Raw genomic sequence first — 15,757 nt, forward strand, 5'->3', positions numbered from 1 at the left:
GAACAGTTGACACTGAACTGAGCAACCTGGATACAGGACCAACATGAGTCACACTGTGGTTTCACTGGAGCTTCTCTAACAGGCAACCTGCATACATCAATTGGATTCTGCTTTGAGACAGACATGCTGGAAATCAGAGAACAAAGAATTCAGATTGCACTTAGACCTACAAAGCTTTGCCCCCATTTGCTAATCACCCTCTCACTACCTTATGAGATATCTTTGTTTTACAGTACCCCAGCACCTCATTTCTTGGGCTACCTCTTACCCTCCCGCTTCTACAAAACCTGGCCTGATTCCTTCTTGTCCTATTCTTAAGGTCAATAGGAACAGCAGGTTTCAGTCAGGGAATTTTAATAGAACACACTCAACAGAGCCCAGGTTTTAGACCTCCATGCTCTTACTCCAAAGGAGCCTGCTCCACCAGCAGTTAGGTCTGGCTTGAATAATTTCAGCAGCTCAGCCCTGCATACTAATGGGACATTCAGTGGTTGATTTTATGTGCTGCTAGCTGGTTCTGTCACGCCATGATTCGATGGTATAGTGGAAGTATACAAGGTCTTGTCTCTAGCCACATCTCAGACACACAAAGCCTGTTCCCTGCCTGAAGCCTGGAAACATCTGCTACACTGCTGCCTGGACATAGAGCAGAGTCCTGGATCTACATTTCTTGGGTTCAGATTCCTGCTCCATTCTTGCCAGCTGTGTGATTTTGGACAAATAATCTGCTTAGTTTTTCCATCTGTAAATGGGGAGGGATCATAGTATCTCCTTCATAGGGCTGTTAGGAAAAGCGAATGAAACAAGAAACAGTGCCTGGCACAAAGTGCTCAGTACTTGCCAGTAGATGTTAATGGATGGAGCCAGTGGTCACAGACAGCACAGATGATCACCTGCCTCCTTGTTGGGTCACTGCTGACATTGACTAGCAGCAAATGGCTGCACCTAGCCCCTAATCTGACCTACCTCATATTTTGTGTGCAAATCCTATTTTATGAACAATGGCCACTTAAGATAAATTACTAGTTGACTGAAATGTAGTAAGAAATGGTAGTTCACAGTACTCTTTCGTCCTTGATATCGCATAAGTGAGCTATTAAACCTGGAAATTTTCCAAAGTTTATCATAGTGGGGTCTGACCTATGTGTAACACATAGTTAACATATAATCAGTAGAATCTTAGATTTACTCCAACTTATAGTTAAGCTATTTTATTCCTGCTAGTCATTGTGTTCGTGTGCTGTGCTTTGTCACATAAAATTAATATCATTAATCCATCAATATAATTGCTGAGTTTTGTAAGTAAATAAAGAATGCTTAGCCCAATGTTCATTTTTAGGTACTCTTCAGTCAAAGGCAATCACTCTCAAGGAGTTCTTTTTCTTGAATTCTTAAGGAAGGGATTAGTTATAAATTCTTTGATAATGAAAGTCAAATGCTCCAAGATTTGAATTTAAAAAAATACCTAGATCATTCAAATATGATCAAATTGATCAAGTACAGTAGGTAATAGTAGTTTCCCTAGAATAGAAACTCTTAATTTCATGTAAAAAGTGACAAAAATCCTATCCAAGATTCTTATTTTAAGTATACTGTCTGATGCACAAACCATATTCAGTTGAAAAAGTTATGTAAAATTAATAATTTCTATTATTCTGTTAAGGAAAACCACCTAACTTCTATCAAAGATCACAGGAAACAAATCTGTCTGTGCAGTGTGGTCTGGTGCAGGAAAAGTGTACTCCTCTGAAGTTGAGAATGGAGTCTTGGTTCCATTGCTTCACATGGGACAATCTGTTACTTAACTCCCTTGAACCTTAGTTTCCTCATCTGTAAAATGGGGCCAACAGTGGCTACTATGTTAAAAGGCTGATGTGAGGATTAAGAACTGAATATAGGAACAACTCAGGAAATGTTAGCTATGTTATGTGGAATACAGCCTCCCAAACTTGTCAACTTCAAGGTTGACTTACGTCACACTGGTTTTAAACAGGCAGATTTTCCCAGGCATATGTTGATGCATAACTTAAAAAAATCCTATTTCCCTCCCTACCCCCAAGAAGAGAGTGGCAGACTACTCCTTTCTTCTTATGAAACTTGAGCAGTGAGGGGACACAGAGTACCCCTGCTCAAATGGCAGGTAAGTTCCTTCGTGTCACAGATGTCAGCTGGCAGTTCTTTTCCTCAAAGTTTCTTAGGTTTCTGCAGTGCTTGAGCATTCTGTACGTTGTCACAACTCATTATTTGGACAGTGTTTTCATAAGACCTGAAAGGATGGAAGATGGGAAAACAGGACAGGAAGGAGGAAGCTTGCTTCAGCCTGGAGAAGGAGCTATTGAACCCCAGCCTGAGAATAACGGAAACACAATGTCCTCAACAGCATCAGCCACAGTGTAGCACTCTGGGTAACTTAGCCAATCCCATTTAGAAAAGGGCTACATGGCTAAAGTGTGTGTGTATGGTTTTTTTTTTTGCATTCCATGTGTTCTTGATCATTCTTGCGGCATTATTTCCCCTGTATGCTATGGCAGCTATGCCCAGAAAGTATGTGGTGCTGATGCCACCGAGCTGCTCTGGTTTGGCCTTGCCCTGCCCTCCTGTGCCCAGGCTCACAGGCAGGGGCCCTGGAGGTCAGTTGGACATCTACTGAGTGCAAGCTCCTTGATGGTGGACCGCCCCTGATGTTACCTTCATGTCCTCTACCCAGACCTCTCTATGATCCTCTGTCTAGGTGGACCTCTAGGGTTCCTCTGGATCTACAGGAGTATGGTGGGGGGACTGAGCTAGAGAAAGCAGTGTGAGGAGGAACACGAGGATCATGGTGAGTTAGCCATAGCAGCCACATAGCAGTACTGGAAGCCGGCTTGTTTGCTCTGGGCAGGCCTGGCACTAGGCACTAAGCACTTGTGTGTTCCTCCTCAGACTCTCTCATAACGCCCAGCAGTGTGCCAGCACCATCTCTGTCTTACAGCTGGAGAGCTGAGGCACAGGTTAGACAGCCTGGCCACACAGACACCTGGAAACTGATGCCGCCACCACTCCTGTCCCTGCCCAATCCAGGATGGGACCAGTGAGTCTCAGGTTCTTTGTCACAATCCTTTGGTTGCTTGGCTCTGACTGCTGGGCACTGCTCACCATATTGACTATTGCTGTCAGCGGAAGGCCCTCCCGGCTTCTTCCAGTTGTGCTCATGTGGAATAGGATCTGAATGTCCTGGTACATACAAGGGAAGGTCAGAAAAGTTTTAAGGTTTCTTACCTGTGCAAGGAACTAGTTAAACTAATTCAGTTAACTTTTAAACGTGTGTGTGTGTGTGTGTGTGTGTGTGTGTGTGTGTGTGTGTGTGTGTGTGTAGCATTACTGGGGTTTGAATTCAGGGGTTTGCACTTGCTAGGCTACTTACTTGCTACTGCTTGAGCCACGTTTCCAGCCTGTTTTGCTCTAGTTATTCTGGATGTAGGATCTTGTGTTTATACCCAGGCTGACCATGATCCTATTTATGTTTCCTGCCATAGCTGGGACGACAAGCACACACCACCATGTCCAGTTTTTTTTTTTCCCTGTTGAGACAGGGTCTTGTGAACTTTTTGCCTAGGTTGGCCTGAAACTGCAGTCCTCCTGATCTCTGCTTTTGGAGTAGCTAGGATTACACGTGTGAGCCATCAGTGCCTAGCTTTAACTTTTTTTACTAGAAAAAAACCTCAACATCCTTTACAGAATTCAAAATACAAGGTGGCATCTCTGCTGGAAGGCTGTAAGGCCCTGCAGTCAGGTCTTCTGAGCTTCCCACTTTGTCACAGCACCCCAAGCCTGTCTTTGGAAAGTTTTAGGCCTCTGAGGAGTGTTCTGAAAGACTATTTTTACAACTATTTCAAAACTGATAATCAACTCTCCTCAAGCTAAAATGAAAATGGTGACAACTGGAAGTTGCCTTATGCAGAAGCAGACAGGGTTTAAATCCCTTAGAAACCAAGGTACACAACCAGTTTTGTGTACCATCCTTTCCCGGTCTTAAGCTTCCTGTGAACTGAAGGCACCAACTTAAGTCACCTGTTAGGATTTCCACCAAGTAAAATACTTGAGTGCTTTTGTATGATTCTATCAGTTGTCCTCAGGAAACTTCTGGGGTTGGAAGAGACAGCCATGTAGGGGACTGGGAGAACAAATGGCAGTTGGTAAGGTCCAACAGGAGCTGTTTATAAGCAACAGGGGGCTGGAGAGGGATGAGAAGCCTTGGGAAGCTGAGGGTGAAAGTTAGCAGTGAGCCTCAGAGCAGGTAACCATCCCCCATAGGGGAAGGAAGCAGTCTACCAGCCTCAGCCATGGATTCAGGAACATCCATGACATGCCCAGTCACCCCCATGAGGCACACTCAGGAAGCTGAGGGCAGGGCAGAAAGAGCAAGCAATCACACTCTTTCTCTGAGAAGTTCCCGCTGAGTGGCTGAACGGAGGGCACCTCTGAAGATGAGAGCGGAAGCACCAAACAGAAAGTCAGGCAAATTGAGAACAACCAACCAATGAGATACTCTCTCTCACTGTGAGGATCATATCATATCGCACCTGTACATGTTTCTAACACTGTGAAGTTTAATAGCTTGCTCTCCAAAGCATAGAAGAGTAAGTTAAGAAAATAACACTTTTTTTTTAGTTGGAATGTTGAGAATGACCATTAAAAGCATGACTAACATCCATGCTCCTTTGCAAAGAGTTTTGTAGGGGTGCAAATAAGACTTTAAGGAAAGGGAACATCCACTACAAACAAGCTCAGTATTTGGGGCTTGGCATCTCACAGACCTTGCAGTGCTGTAAGTCTCAGGAGGGCACCCACATGTTCCCGTGTGTATCTGGTGGTTTGGTATAAGGAATGTTCCAAATCCATGGCCGATCTAGGGAAAGAGCACAGTACGTAATCTTTATTTGCAGGGTTACAGAACATTCACTCACCTATGCACTTTACAAGTTGTGCCACACTGTCAGGTCCCTTTACCAACTGTACCTTGACAAGGAGCTGTCATGAGGAATAGTGAGATACATCTACTCAGGACATAGCATCTAGCACATAGCAAAGGCCTAATACAGGGCAGCTATTCCTTCTTTTAGGAAGCTGAAGAAAGGAAAAGTAATAGCTGGTACAGTCAAGAGCCACACTTCTGCTCTCAGCTGGTCACATATAACCAGAAGGCCCAGAGTCACATCCATGAAATGTCTTTGTTCTGTTGTTAAAGGCTAATAGTCAATGAGACATGAAGGTCTCTGTATGAATGACTGAAGACTAATGTCAAAGAAAGCAATGCACTGGGGCACGGTCTACTAGAAAGAACACTCAGGACCTATGTAAAAATCCAACCTCCATCCTTCGCAGCACCTTTCTGAAGTCATTTGGGTTTTGGCTTCAGGTTCCCCCTCTGTGAAATGGGACTTGATTACATTAGCAACCTTGCATAAATGAGGGAACATGTGTGAAAATTCCTGCCAAGTTGTAAATGCTCACTAAATGGGAACTTTTCTTCTTTCTTTTTAACTGATGCTCCAGAAATTGAATCATAATAATATGGGAAGGGTATAAATACATCACAGGATTGAGAGGACACTTCCATACCATTGTCCTGGTAAGTATTGCAGCAGCAGAACTACAGGGCTACAGTGCTCACTGTAAACCACCCATTCACAGGTCTAAGGACTTCCAGTTAAAGCAGTATCTCACAACCGTACAAACTCGCCTTCCGGGGACCCTCCCCCCTTTCTCCACTGAGGCAATGGTACTTCACTGGAAAGCATGGCACACAATGGTGTCTGTTCTGTTCCCCTCACAGCAGCCTCTGTTTGTATGGAATAACCTCAGAGCAATCACAGGAACAGCAGCATATAGCCGGATATGTGGGAAAAGAGCTCTAAGGATGGCAACAAATTATCAGAATACTGCTGTTTATCTTTGGCCTTGGGCTGGCTTGAAAGCATGAAACCAAACTCTTTTTGTTAACTTACCAAGCTTGTTGAAAGCAGTAAGCATGGGCTTGTTTTAAAGATTTGTTTCATAAAAAGGCTGAGGGACTGGCCAGGCTAATGGGCTTGGACTTGACTTCCCACTGCTTTCACCACACCCTCGCTTTCCTCCCTGGAAACGCCATCTTCTGTGGACCTGTTATTTACCCACTCTTTCCTGTGTATTGCTCTGTGGCTAACATCAGCTCTGCTTCATTCCCAAGGCAGAGGACCCTGACTCTTGCTTTAGGTATTCTTCATAGCAATGCCGATTTGTGATAATAGACACTGACCAACCTGCCCATAACTTCACTGACTTTCTCCTTAAAATCAGGCACTAGTGACCCAGTAAGGACCTGGTAACCACCTTGCTGCAAGTCTCCTGCAGCTCTGCTTTGTAAATGAACAGAAAGTCTGCACCTGTGGGCTGATGGTTTCCCATGCTGGCTGACAGGCCCACCACTGGAGGGAAGTAAGAAAAGTGGCCACAGGGAGAAGAGGTGGCTGTGATTCTCTTGTGTCTCTGTACCCTTTACTTGTGGAAACAGTATTAATACTCACTGGCTTGAAGGAAACCCGTTTGAAGCAATCCTAAATCATCCCAAGGAAGAAAAACTCCCCTGGTAATCTACTCATGCACATACTTGGAAGTATTGTTAAGTGCTAGCTAATGCCAGGGACTTGTTAGGTGCTAGGGATGGAGAGAGAAATGAGCCAGACACAGAAGCCTCATGGAGCTGATAGTCCAGTGGGAAAGACAGACCAACAGGACACCATGAAACTGGAGTTGTGACCATCACTATTGCTGTGGAGAGGCTCCCTAAACTCACTGACAAGACAATCACTGAGCAGCATGCATTCAGTAGGAATGTTTTCCCAGGACCCCTCCCCAGAGAGGCTGTCTCCAGAAGTCTGGGCTGTGGCTGGCAATGTGTATTCGGATCAAATTCCAAAGGTGATCTGGATGCAGTCAAGAGCTTAGGCTATAAGGCTGAAGGTGATGGGACACTATTTTTTCTGGAATACAATGGAAGGATTTCAAACAGGAGAGGACACGACCAGATTTGTGTGCTAGCAGTGCAGAGAATGGCTTCTACTACTTGGGAAGACTGGGAAGATGAACAAGAAGTGAGGTTTAGGTGAGAAAGGAGGTGGCCAATGGTAAAGGCGTGGCCAGAAGGCAGGGAATGACAGCCTGAAGGGTTTTCATCTTTGTGTCTCTGTTCCATCTCCCTGTGGTTGACTAGGTGCATCTTACACCTCTTTGCTAACTATGGAACTTAGCTCTTCATGGAAAGGGAGTGTGGAGGTGCCTTATGTCAGGAGGCACATGATACTCCTATGGTACTCTTGGTAGAAGTGCACAGCTTGGACCTCCTCATGAAGAAACAGTGGACAAACCCAACGTGTGTTCCTCACCATTTACAAAATAACTCTGCAAAGTGTCACTGTCATGACTGTGTAGCAGTTCCAAGTTAATGGGAGACTACAGAGACATCATGACTGAATTCGACATGGAACCTGGGCTTTCTTTTGCTATGAAGGATGTTATTGGGGACACTCATGAAAAGTGAATACATTCTGCACTAAGTAGTATTGACTCAGTGTTAAATGCTTATTCTGATACCTGTACTGTGGTTATGTAAGAAAATGCTTCTATTTTTAGGAAATAAACATGGAAGTAAGTCAGGGACAAAACAACAACCTTGAAATGGATCAGAAAAAGGTTAGTATGAGAAAGGATGCAAATATGATACAATACTTTTGGTGAACTTGGGTTAAGGCATGTGAGAATTCTTTGTACTCTTGCAACTTTTCTGTATATCTGCAATTATGTTGAAAATCTGAAAGATGCTGAGGTGTGGTGCCTCATGCCTATAATCCCAGATAGGCTTTCCTTTGCTTTTCCTTCCTTCACTCTTCCAATACTATTTACCATAGAGTCAACAGCTATAAAGGAGCGCAAAGCAGATGTCCCTGCACCACACAGCTCAGGAGGAATCATGCACTGGGCTGTTTTACTGCAGACTTAGGGTCATGTAGCAAGTAGGAAATACGGAACTAATTTGTGTTCATTTAAAAAGTAGGCGATCTTGCTTTACAAAAGCCTATGGGGCTGGGGGTGTAGCTCAGAGGTAGAGTCCTCCCCCAACCCCCCCATGCATGCAAGTGGGCAGGTGCATCCCCAACACAGGGAGGGGTGCTAATTTAGATTTTGCTAAGTACGACTTCAAAAGACTAACCGAAACTTAATGAGGGCAAGGACTTGTGTCTGCACACAGTAGGTGCTCAATATGTATCTCTGGAACAGACAGGCAGCAGCTACTATACAAAGCAAGGAATCCCAGTAGCTGAATCTTCGCTTTTGCTTCCCTTTATTTGATCATTTTCTTGGTTTCAAGGTAATATCTGGCTTTTAACTTTTCACAACAGTATACTCCCTCGCAATGTTTTGTATAGTCTGATTTAAAAAAATATGGAACAAGATTTGTATGCATTGTCACATTTTGAAAATCACTTTTAAAAAATGAATGCTTTTGCAATGTTCTTTACTACTTTTCTTCTTTTTGGTATGCTTGTCTACAGTCTGCAAGGCGCCTTGAATGTTGGCTCCATCTGAAATGGCGATATCTGAACCACTGGCATCATTGTACTTGTTACTGAAGCAGTGATAAAACAGTGCTGACAGAAAATAAGTGCTCCAGTTTCTCTTGTGTGTATGCTCTTTTGTCTTTCCATTCTTGCTTTCCTACTTTGGAGACTGAGACTACAGGGAAGGGGGTGCAGTCATGGTTAGGGAGTGCAAGGGCCAGGGACAGATGCCAGGGCTAAGGTTCAAGGCATATTCATCAGGTCCTCCCTTCTGCTACATTTACACAGAAGAACATGGGTTAAAAGGAAAGAGAAGGAATCTGAGGAACAGAGAAAGGGAGAAAAGACAGAAGTATGGTACAAAGCCAGGAAGGAGACAGGATTGACCTTCACCAGCTTTAGGCTTTTGGGTTTTTTGAGATGGGGGTCTCACTATATAGCCCATGCTGGCCTTGAACTCACACCTGCCTCAACCTGTCAAGTGTGGGGATTATAGGCATGTAACACCATGCCCTGCTGGTCTTTTAAAAATTACTGCACACCAAGTGAAAGGGAAGAGGATTCACACAAAAGTATTCATTCATTGTCTAGTGTGTGCCAGGAATTGAACTAGACATCGTAATAAGAACAATTATCTTAAAAAGAAGCTAATGTTTATTGACTTCTAACTCTGAGCTAGACACTGTGTTAGGTACTTTATAAATATTATCTCAGTTAATCTTTTCAGTGACCCTACGTTTTCTTATTTTACAGCTGGAGACATGAAGGCCTAGAAAAAGTAACTAACTTCCCAAGGCCACTTAGTATGCTGTAGAGTTGGCTCTTATAATGTCTGGTTTTAAAGCAGGGCTTTCTTTTTTAAATTTTTTGGTGGCAGGTGGGTGGACACAGATTCCTTGAAATTCTGACAAAGTCTATGTAACCTTGCTAGTAGCAAAGGAATAAGCATGAGCACACAAGAAACTTAAAGGGCTCAACAGATTGCACATGCTGTGGAAAGAAGGGGAAGAAGTATGCTTTGGAAACTGCCACCGCAAATGGTAAGAGGCAAAGTCACCTGCAGGCAGTGGATGACATACTAGCAGTGGATAACATACTAACTGTAGGAGACAGGATGAGCTTTGTCCCTTTGCATCAACACATCCTGGGCAATAGGGACACCAGAGGGGGAGGTTTGGTTCACCAAAACAAGCACTGTCTACAGAGGCCCACTGCCTGGGCTCAACCCTATCAAGGAATTGAAACTTTGGAATATAATGGAGTGAGGTCATTAAAACTTTCCAATCAAAAGAATATGCTCTGTTCAAATGCAGCACCTGTGAAGATTATAATTTAGCTACTCACATAGGCCTCTATCTTCCAGGGGGAGAATATGCCAGTTGTGGTGATGTAACAAGCACTTGTCATGTAAGCTATTAAGTGTGTCCTAATTGTACCATTCATTCTGTGTGAGTACAGACCCATCCATAGACAGAGGTTCTTGGGCTGACAGAAAAGTCCTGGCAGCCTGTGAGGCTGGTGAACCCAGGATGATGGAGGTGATGTCACTAAACCATCCGGCTTGACACTAAAGATGCCTGAACTACTATGGATAGTCCCATATTCAATCTTGGAACACCTTGGTCACTGCCCCTAGGAAAGTCACAGTCTAGTGTAGCAGTTTTCAAAAGTGTGGCCTGGGGACTTCTGGTGAGGAGAGGAGCGCCTGTGAATCAAAATCATCACATGCAGTTTGCACTCTCACATCCACACAAGCGTGCGTAGGCTGTATGATGTGACATTACAGACTGAGTGGGAGTCGCTGTCAGAGTTCAATGGGCTGCTCTTAAGCTGTACAATAAAGAGGCTTGCAAAAAGTATTAAATAACACCACTTTGCTTGCTAATGTTGTTTCAGTCATAAAATATATTACATTGGGTTTAATCAATAAGCATCAACACTTCTCAGCTTTAATTTCTATTATAATAAACAATAGGTACAAAACTCATGTAAGAGCTCTTTGTGATTCGCAGTAATTATAAAAGTGCAAAGGGGTTTTAAGACCTATTGGTTTGAGATCTGTGGCTCCAGTAACCCTAGGTAGGGTGACAAAGGAAACCTGTGTTTCCAGAGGGTTCCATGAACCAGGCTCCCACTGGAAGACCAAGGGCATCTCCTGGCTATTTGTTTCCCTATCGCACACTCTCCCAGAGAACCTTCCTCTGTCTTACCTTTGCTTCCATACAGTTCTGGGGGCAGGTCATACGGCACTGGGAAGGAAGGCATCGACTCCTGGTTGCCAGAAAAGAACTTCTGTTTCACTTTGAAGCTGTCCAGGCCCTGCAGATACACAGGGCATCTATAATTGAGCCCTATTTTTTTCTAAAAAACAAAACAAAACCAACTCCAGAAGATCCCAAGAAACAGTTGTGTCTTTATGACACCCACATGAAAAGTCAAGCGATTTCAGATCTATTTTCACTGTTTGATAGGCAAATATGTTTTACGATCCCCAGAAATTATTTTCTTTTCTAAAAATAAGTTTACATTTCAGGAATTAAAAGTTTGCAAAAGTTTGACAAAGGATATAGAGAAACAAAACAAACAATGTTGGATATGAAAGCCCATTTCTACCAAACTCTTATGTACAGTTGGCAGGGAGTATGTAGAACTCACTATATAAAAATACCTCAGAATACTTTCAGTATTGCTATAGTAACAGGCTGTCTGCTCTGGAATAAGAAGTTGCTATCATGTATAATGAAAGTGTTCCAATATATTGTGGTAGGAACAAAAAAATGAAAATTCTTTAAGACTCACTAAAATGGAAGGTTTATTCCAAGAACTCCAGAACAGGGTGTTAATGTTAGACCTGAATGGGGTGGGGTGGGGGGAGGTTTTCCATCTGGGCTGATGTGCACACTGTTTTTCCTTCTCTTGGGGGCCTGCACAGTGCAGGGGCTTAATAAATCAGTGCTGCCCCCAGGCCTCCACACTCAGGCATGTTCAGAACCCCTCCTGGATCATACTGGCATCCTGCTCCACTGTCTCGAATTCTGTCTACTCACCCAAACACAGACCCACCCTTCAAATCCTAAATACCCCCATGCCCACACATGTTTTAGGAGCCATAAAAAGGACAAAGGTTCTTTGTCCCTGTAATAATGCAACTTAGTAGGGGGAGGCTGGTCATAGAGAATCTGAGTTCCAGCCTTTGCTCTGACACTTAGTTAACCCAGTGAGTGGCTGACATTAGCATTCATTCAGTCAACATATGTTCAAGCTGAACAAATGCAGGACCCCAAGAGTTCAAGGTCATTGTACCTATTTCTTGTAATTTCTGTTTCACTAGTCCCTTGTGCTGGGCTTATTTGCTAACCCTAACAAACACAGGTTTAACAAGATAGTAAAGGGAAGATGCTGACCACAACCCCGTCCTGCTGAAACAGAAATGTGTAGTACAGCAAAAAGTAGCACTCTCTAATGACATATGTTTTCCCACCCACCCTATTTACAATGTCAAAACCTCTATCCCTAGCAGAACGTGGGACACATTCCAGAACACATGTAAATATATGACAAGCTCCATTCCGTGGCTTGCCCCCATTCCTTCCCTTGGGAGTGCCCCTTCCCTCTGAGTAGCATAAGACCCAAATAAGTCGACTATCCTTGTCCTCAGGAATTTGGGCAAATTGTCAAGTTTCCTGATTTGCCAGCATAATAAAGTTCCATTCTGTTTGATGTGAATCCCTTTCTTGAAGTCTCTATTGGCACACGTCTGAGACAAGGACCAAGCAGACTAATGAGCTAATGAAGTCTCTCTTCTGTGTCAGACCTGGTGCCAAGCCAGGGGTACAGAGGAACAATGCAAACATCATTTTCCCTGTCCTCATGGAATGTACAGTCATGGGAGAGACATTAAACAAATGCATTTATAAAAGTATAAAAATTCCAATTATTTGGTAAGTTCTGTGAAGAACAGCCAAGGAGCACTGTAAGAGAATAGCAGTTAAATTTTACATTTTGGGGGAAGGGATGTTCGGTGGAAGCCTCTCTAGAAAAGATGACGCTGTCATTAAACTCTGGAAGATGAGTAGGGTTTGGAGGTGGAAGTGAGAAAGGAACAGCATCTGCGAGGGCCCAGGGGTAGTGAAGACTTGGCCTGTTCTGGGAACTAAGAAAGGTCAGTAGGACAGATGGCTATTTACTTCTTAGGTTCCACTTTCTTCATTTGTGCAGCTGGGATAGTGAAGCTTCTGGCCATCGTCATATCAATGTTTCCCACTTGAGTATCCAGTACAAGTCCTGGTACATAGTCGGAATGCAAGACATGCTGCATTGTGGAGATGGGACTGGAACCCTTCCCTGCTTGCTTTATTGGCTTCTGTAGCAGAGCAAATTAAATGACATGTGGGAAAGTGTTGTGCACATGAAGACCTAGAAAGGTGTGGGTTAAAGCAAAGAGATGCTGATTAATAACAGCAACATGCAGGATGTGATATGTACCTGGCACAAATGCTAGACAAAAAATGAAGAGCGACCCACTTCCACGGCAGGATAGGAAAGGGTTTAAAGAACATAACGCTAAAGCTAGGCTTTGAAAATTGGTATAATTTCGGTCAACAGAGTGATGGAGGGGAAGAGCATCAGGGAGAGGTGGATGTATGCAAGGGCAGACGCATCTAGGGATGGGAGTGTGCTATAGGTGTATGTAGGGGTTGGTTAACACTGGAGAGGGAAAGTGGAGCCGGATTGGAGAGGGTTTTGAATGAGCAGCTGTGAGGACATCCATGGTTTATACCTGTTAAGCTAGGCTTATTCCCTGGCCACAGTAACTTGAGGTGGGCACAGGAGCCAAGCTGGAAGTGCTGGCGAAGACTGTTTTTGTGCTGGGGGCTCTCATGTCCACCAACTGGAGGAGGACATCAGAAGATGTGGCCTGACTGAACCTCTGGATTCAAGCTCTGTCTGAAGCAAGGGACTTGCCTTCCATGTTGGCCATGTTGCTGCTGCTTATTAGAGTTGATTACACATCACTTACAACCCAAAGAGCCATGGGGCTTTGGTTAAGGTCAACAGACAAAAGTGAGCTTTAGAAGAGACATCTTGCTACCAAGGCACACTGCAGCAGCCTGGGGAGCAGACTGGACTGGGGATCACTAGAGCCAGGGAACCAAGAGTTATCACAACACCAACAGGAAGCAGAGAATGGTAATGGGCTACACAAGGCTAAGGCTTAGTATTGCAAAAGCTTAGTTACAAAGTGAGGTGACTCTGGATGATTGCAATACCAGTGGAAATACAAACACATGGATTTGAAGAGAGTGAAAGAAGATAAAAATCAGGGGTGGGTGAGGTAGAGAAATAGGGCTGAGAGACCAAGACTCTGGAGGGTTTTCCTTAAATGGTACTGGGGTTTGAACTCAGGGTTTCACACTTGCTAGGCAGGTGCTCTACCACTTGAACCACTTCCCTAGCCCTTTAGCTTTTAGTGTGTTTCTCACACAGAGTCTTGTGCGCTTTTGTCTGTGTCAGCCTCGCACTGTGATCCTTCTATCTCCAATTCCTAAGTAGCTAGAATGTCAGGCTTCCCAGAGGCTTTAAGGGCATGTAGCCTGCTCCTCTTCCACGCTTCCTCCAGTCATCAAGGGCTGTTAGGTCCTTACGCATCTTGTCTTTGACACATTCTGGATCTGAGGAGATTCTCTTACTTTTGCAGAACACTTACTTGCTATGCGACTTTAGGCAGGTAACTTAATCTTTCTGGATCTTGGTTTTCTTGTCTATTAAATGAAGATGACCACATATTTAATTCACAGGGCTTGTGTAAGGGTATGCTAGTTATTCAGGCACATGATAAGTATTTCAGGAAATAAACTGGTGTAACTGTGATGTTGCTACTCCTGTTTTATAGAGAAAACAAATCTGTAGGTTAAATAGTTGCCCGGGGCCACACAGGTATAGAAGGTAGTAAGGCTGGAAATGGAACCTTGTCTTTCAATTCTCCCTCCTAGGCATCTTCCACTAAGCAAACATGGTCTCACATTCACTACCAGGCAATGAAAGAACTTCCTGCAAAGGTAACAGTCAATATTAGGGCTGGTCACATCAGGATGATCCAAACTGTGGAAACCCTGGTATAGAAGCAGTCAGAGCTGGGAAGTGATACAGATCTTATGATTACTAAATACTTTAATGGAGTTTTAGTTTAAACAAATACATCTCCCTTTTTAGCTCCTAGTTTCATTGTTATTTTCAACTGAATTTTAGTCATGGAAGATTCTTTATGGCCTTGACCTGTATCTGATACCCTACATACTTCAACCCAGGTTTCCATTTTGTGGCATCTGACCTCAGATGTAAGAAGTTTGAACATCCATGTCTAACAGGATGCTATGTTTTTCTCTTGCATACCACTTCTGATCTAAATTCTAGGGTATTACAAAAAAAAGTACCACTTTTCCCTTCAATCTGGATGTCAAATCATTTGAGGCTGTCTTCTAATTATCATTATTTATATATCACAGTGGTATTGCTTGGCATTTCACTAAACAGAGGAAGGCACCCTCCCAGGCACAGCTACTTAAAAGACAGTTGAGACAATACACGTAGGAAACACCAGGTGAGAGGGTGGACATGTATCACACATGGGAAATTGCTGGCTTTTCCCCTCCTCAGCTTGGGGATGAAAGTGCTCGTTATCATTGCTACGATTCAGGCTCTGCAGCACAGCTTAGTCACAGAGAATGAGAGGCACGCTCAGAGCTCAGTCACAGACGTAGCTTATTTTGTTGGCTGCGCATGTCTGCGTAGCTGCCTCAGTGCTAAAACCATGCACAAAGCATCAGGATTCCTGGGATTGAATAGTGACAGCAAATGAGTTCCCCAGAAAGGGCACATTTGATTGAAGATAGCCTATGTGGAAGGAAAGTAAATCAAGGAAAGGAGTGGCCTGTCTTTCTGTCAAGGCAGGATCTGACATCTCCCTCAACTCTGCACCCTCACCAACAAAGTATTTTCAGTGAGGCGCACAGAAAAACTCCTGGAGGAGGGCACTCCAACAGGACTCTGTCCCTGTTGCAAAGGGCTAGGTGAGTGCAGCTCAGAAGGAAGAAAAGGAATAGCACAGCAACATCATGGAAGTGACGTCAAGTGTATGATCTCACTGAAAGTCTATAGGATGGGCTCTGCTTTAAACCTTA

The 15,757-nt window shown here is 43.8% G+C and overlaps 1 protein-coding gene across 9 annotated transcripts in view; it reads right to left on the bottom strand.

Moving 5' to 3' along the window:
- Positions 1–15,757, bottom strand: part of Tdp1 (tyrosyl-DNA phosphodiesterase 1) — an 80,555-nt gene that overhangs the window by 869 nt on the left and 63,929 nt on the right. For 7 of the 9 annotated variants that reach the window (XM_074067342.1, XM_074067338.1, XM_074067341.1 and 4 more), the window contains 2 exons: positions 10,787–10,895; positions 4,683–4,888 (listed from right to left, as the gene is read on the bottom strand). In XM_074067342.1, the coding sequence (XP_073923443.1) occupies positions 4,815–4,888; positions 10,787–10,895 (183 nt within the window). In that variant the 3' untranslated portion in view covers positions 4,683–4,814. Of the gene's footprint in view, positions 1–1,657; positions 2,267–4,682; positions 4,889–10,786; positions 10,896–15,757 lie in introns of those variants that run through there. The other 2 variants (XM_074067335.1, XM_074067336.1) reach the window with 2 other exon arrangements.

The sequence above is a fragment of the Castor canadensis genome, chromosome 3, assembly GCF_047511655.1.
Source record: "Castor canadensis chromosome 3, mCasCan1.hap1v2, whole genome shotgun sequence".
Lineage (NCBI taxonomy): Eukaryota > Metazoa > Chordata > Mammalia > Rodentia > Castoridae > Castor > Castor canadensis.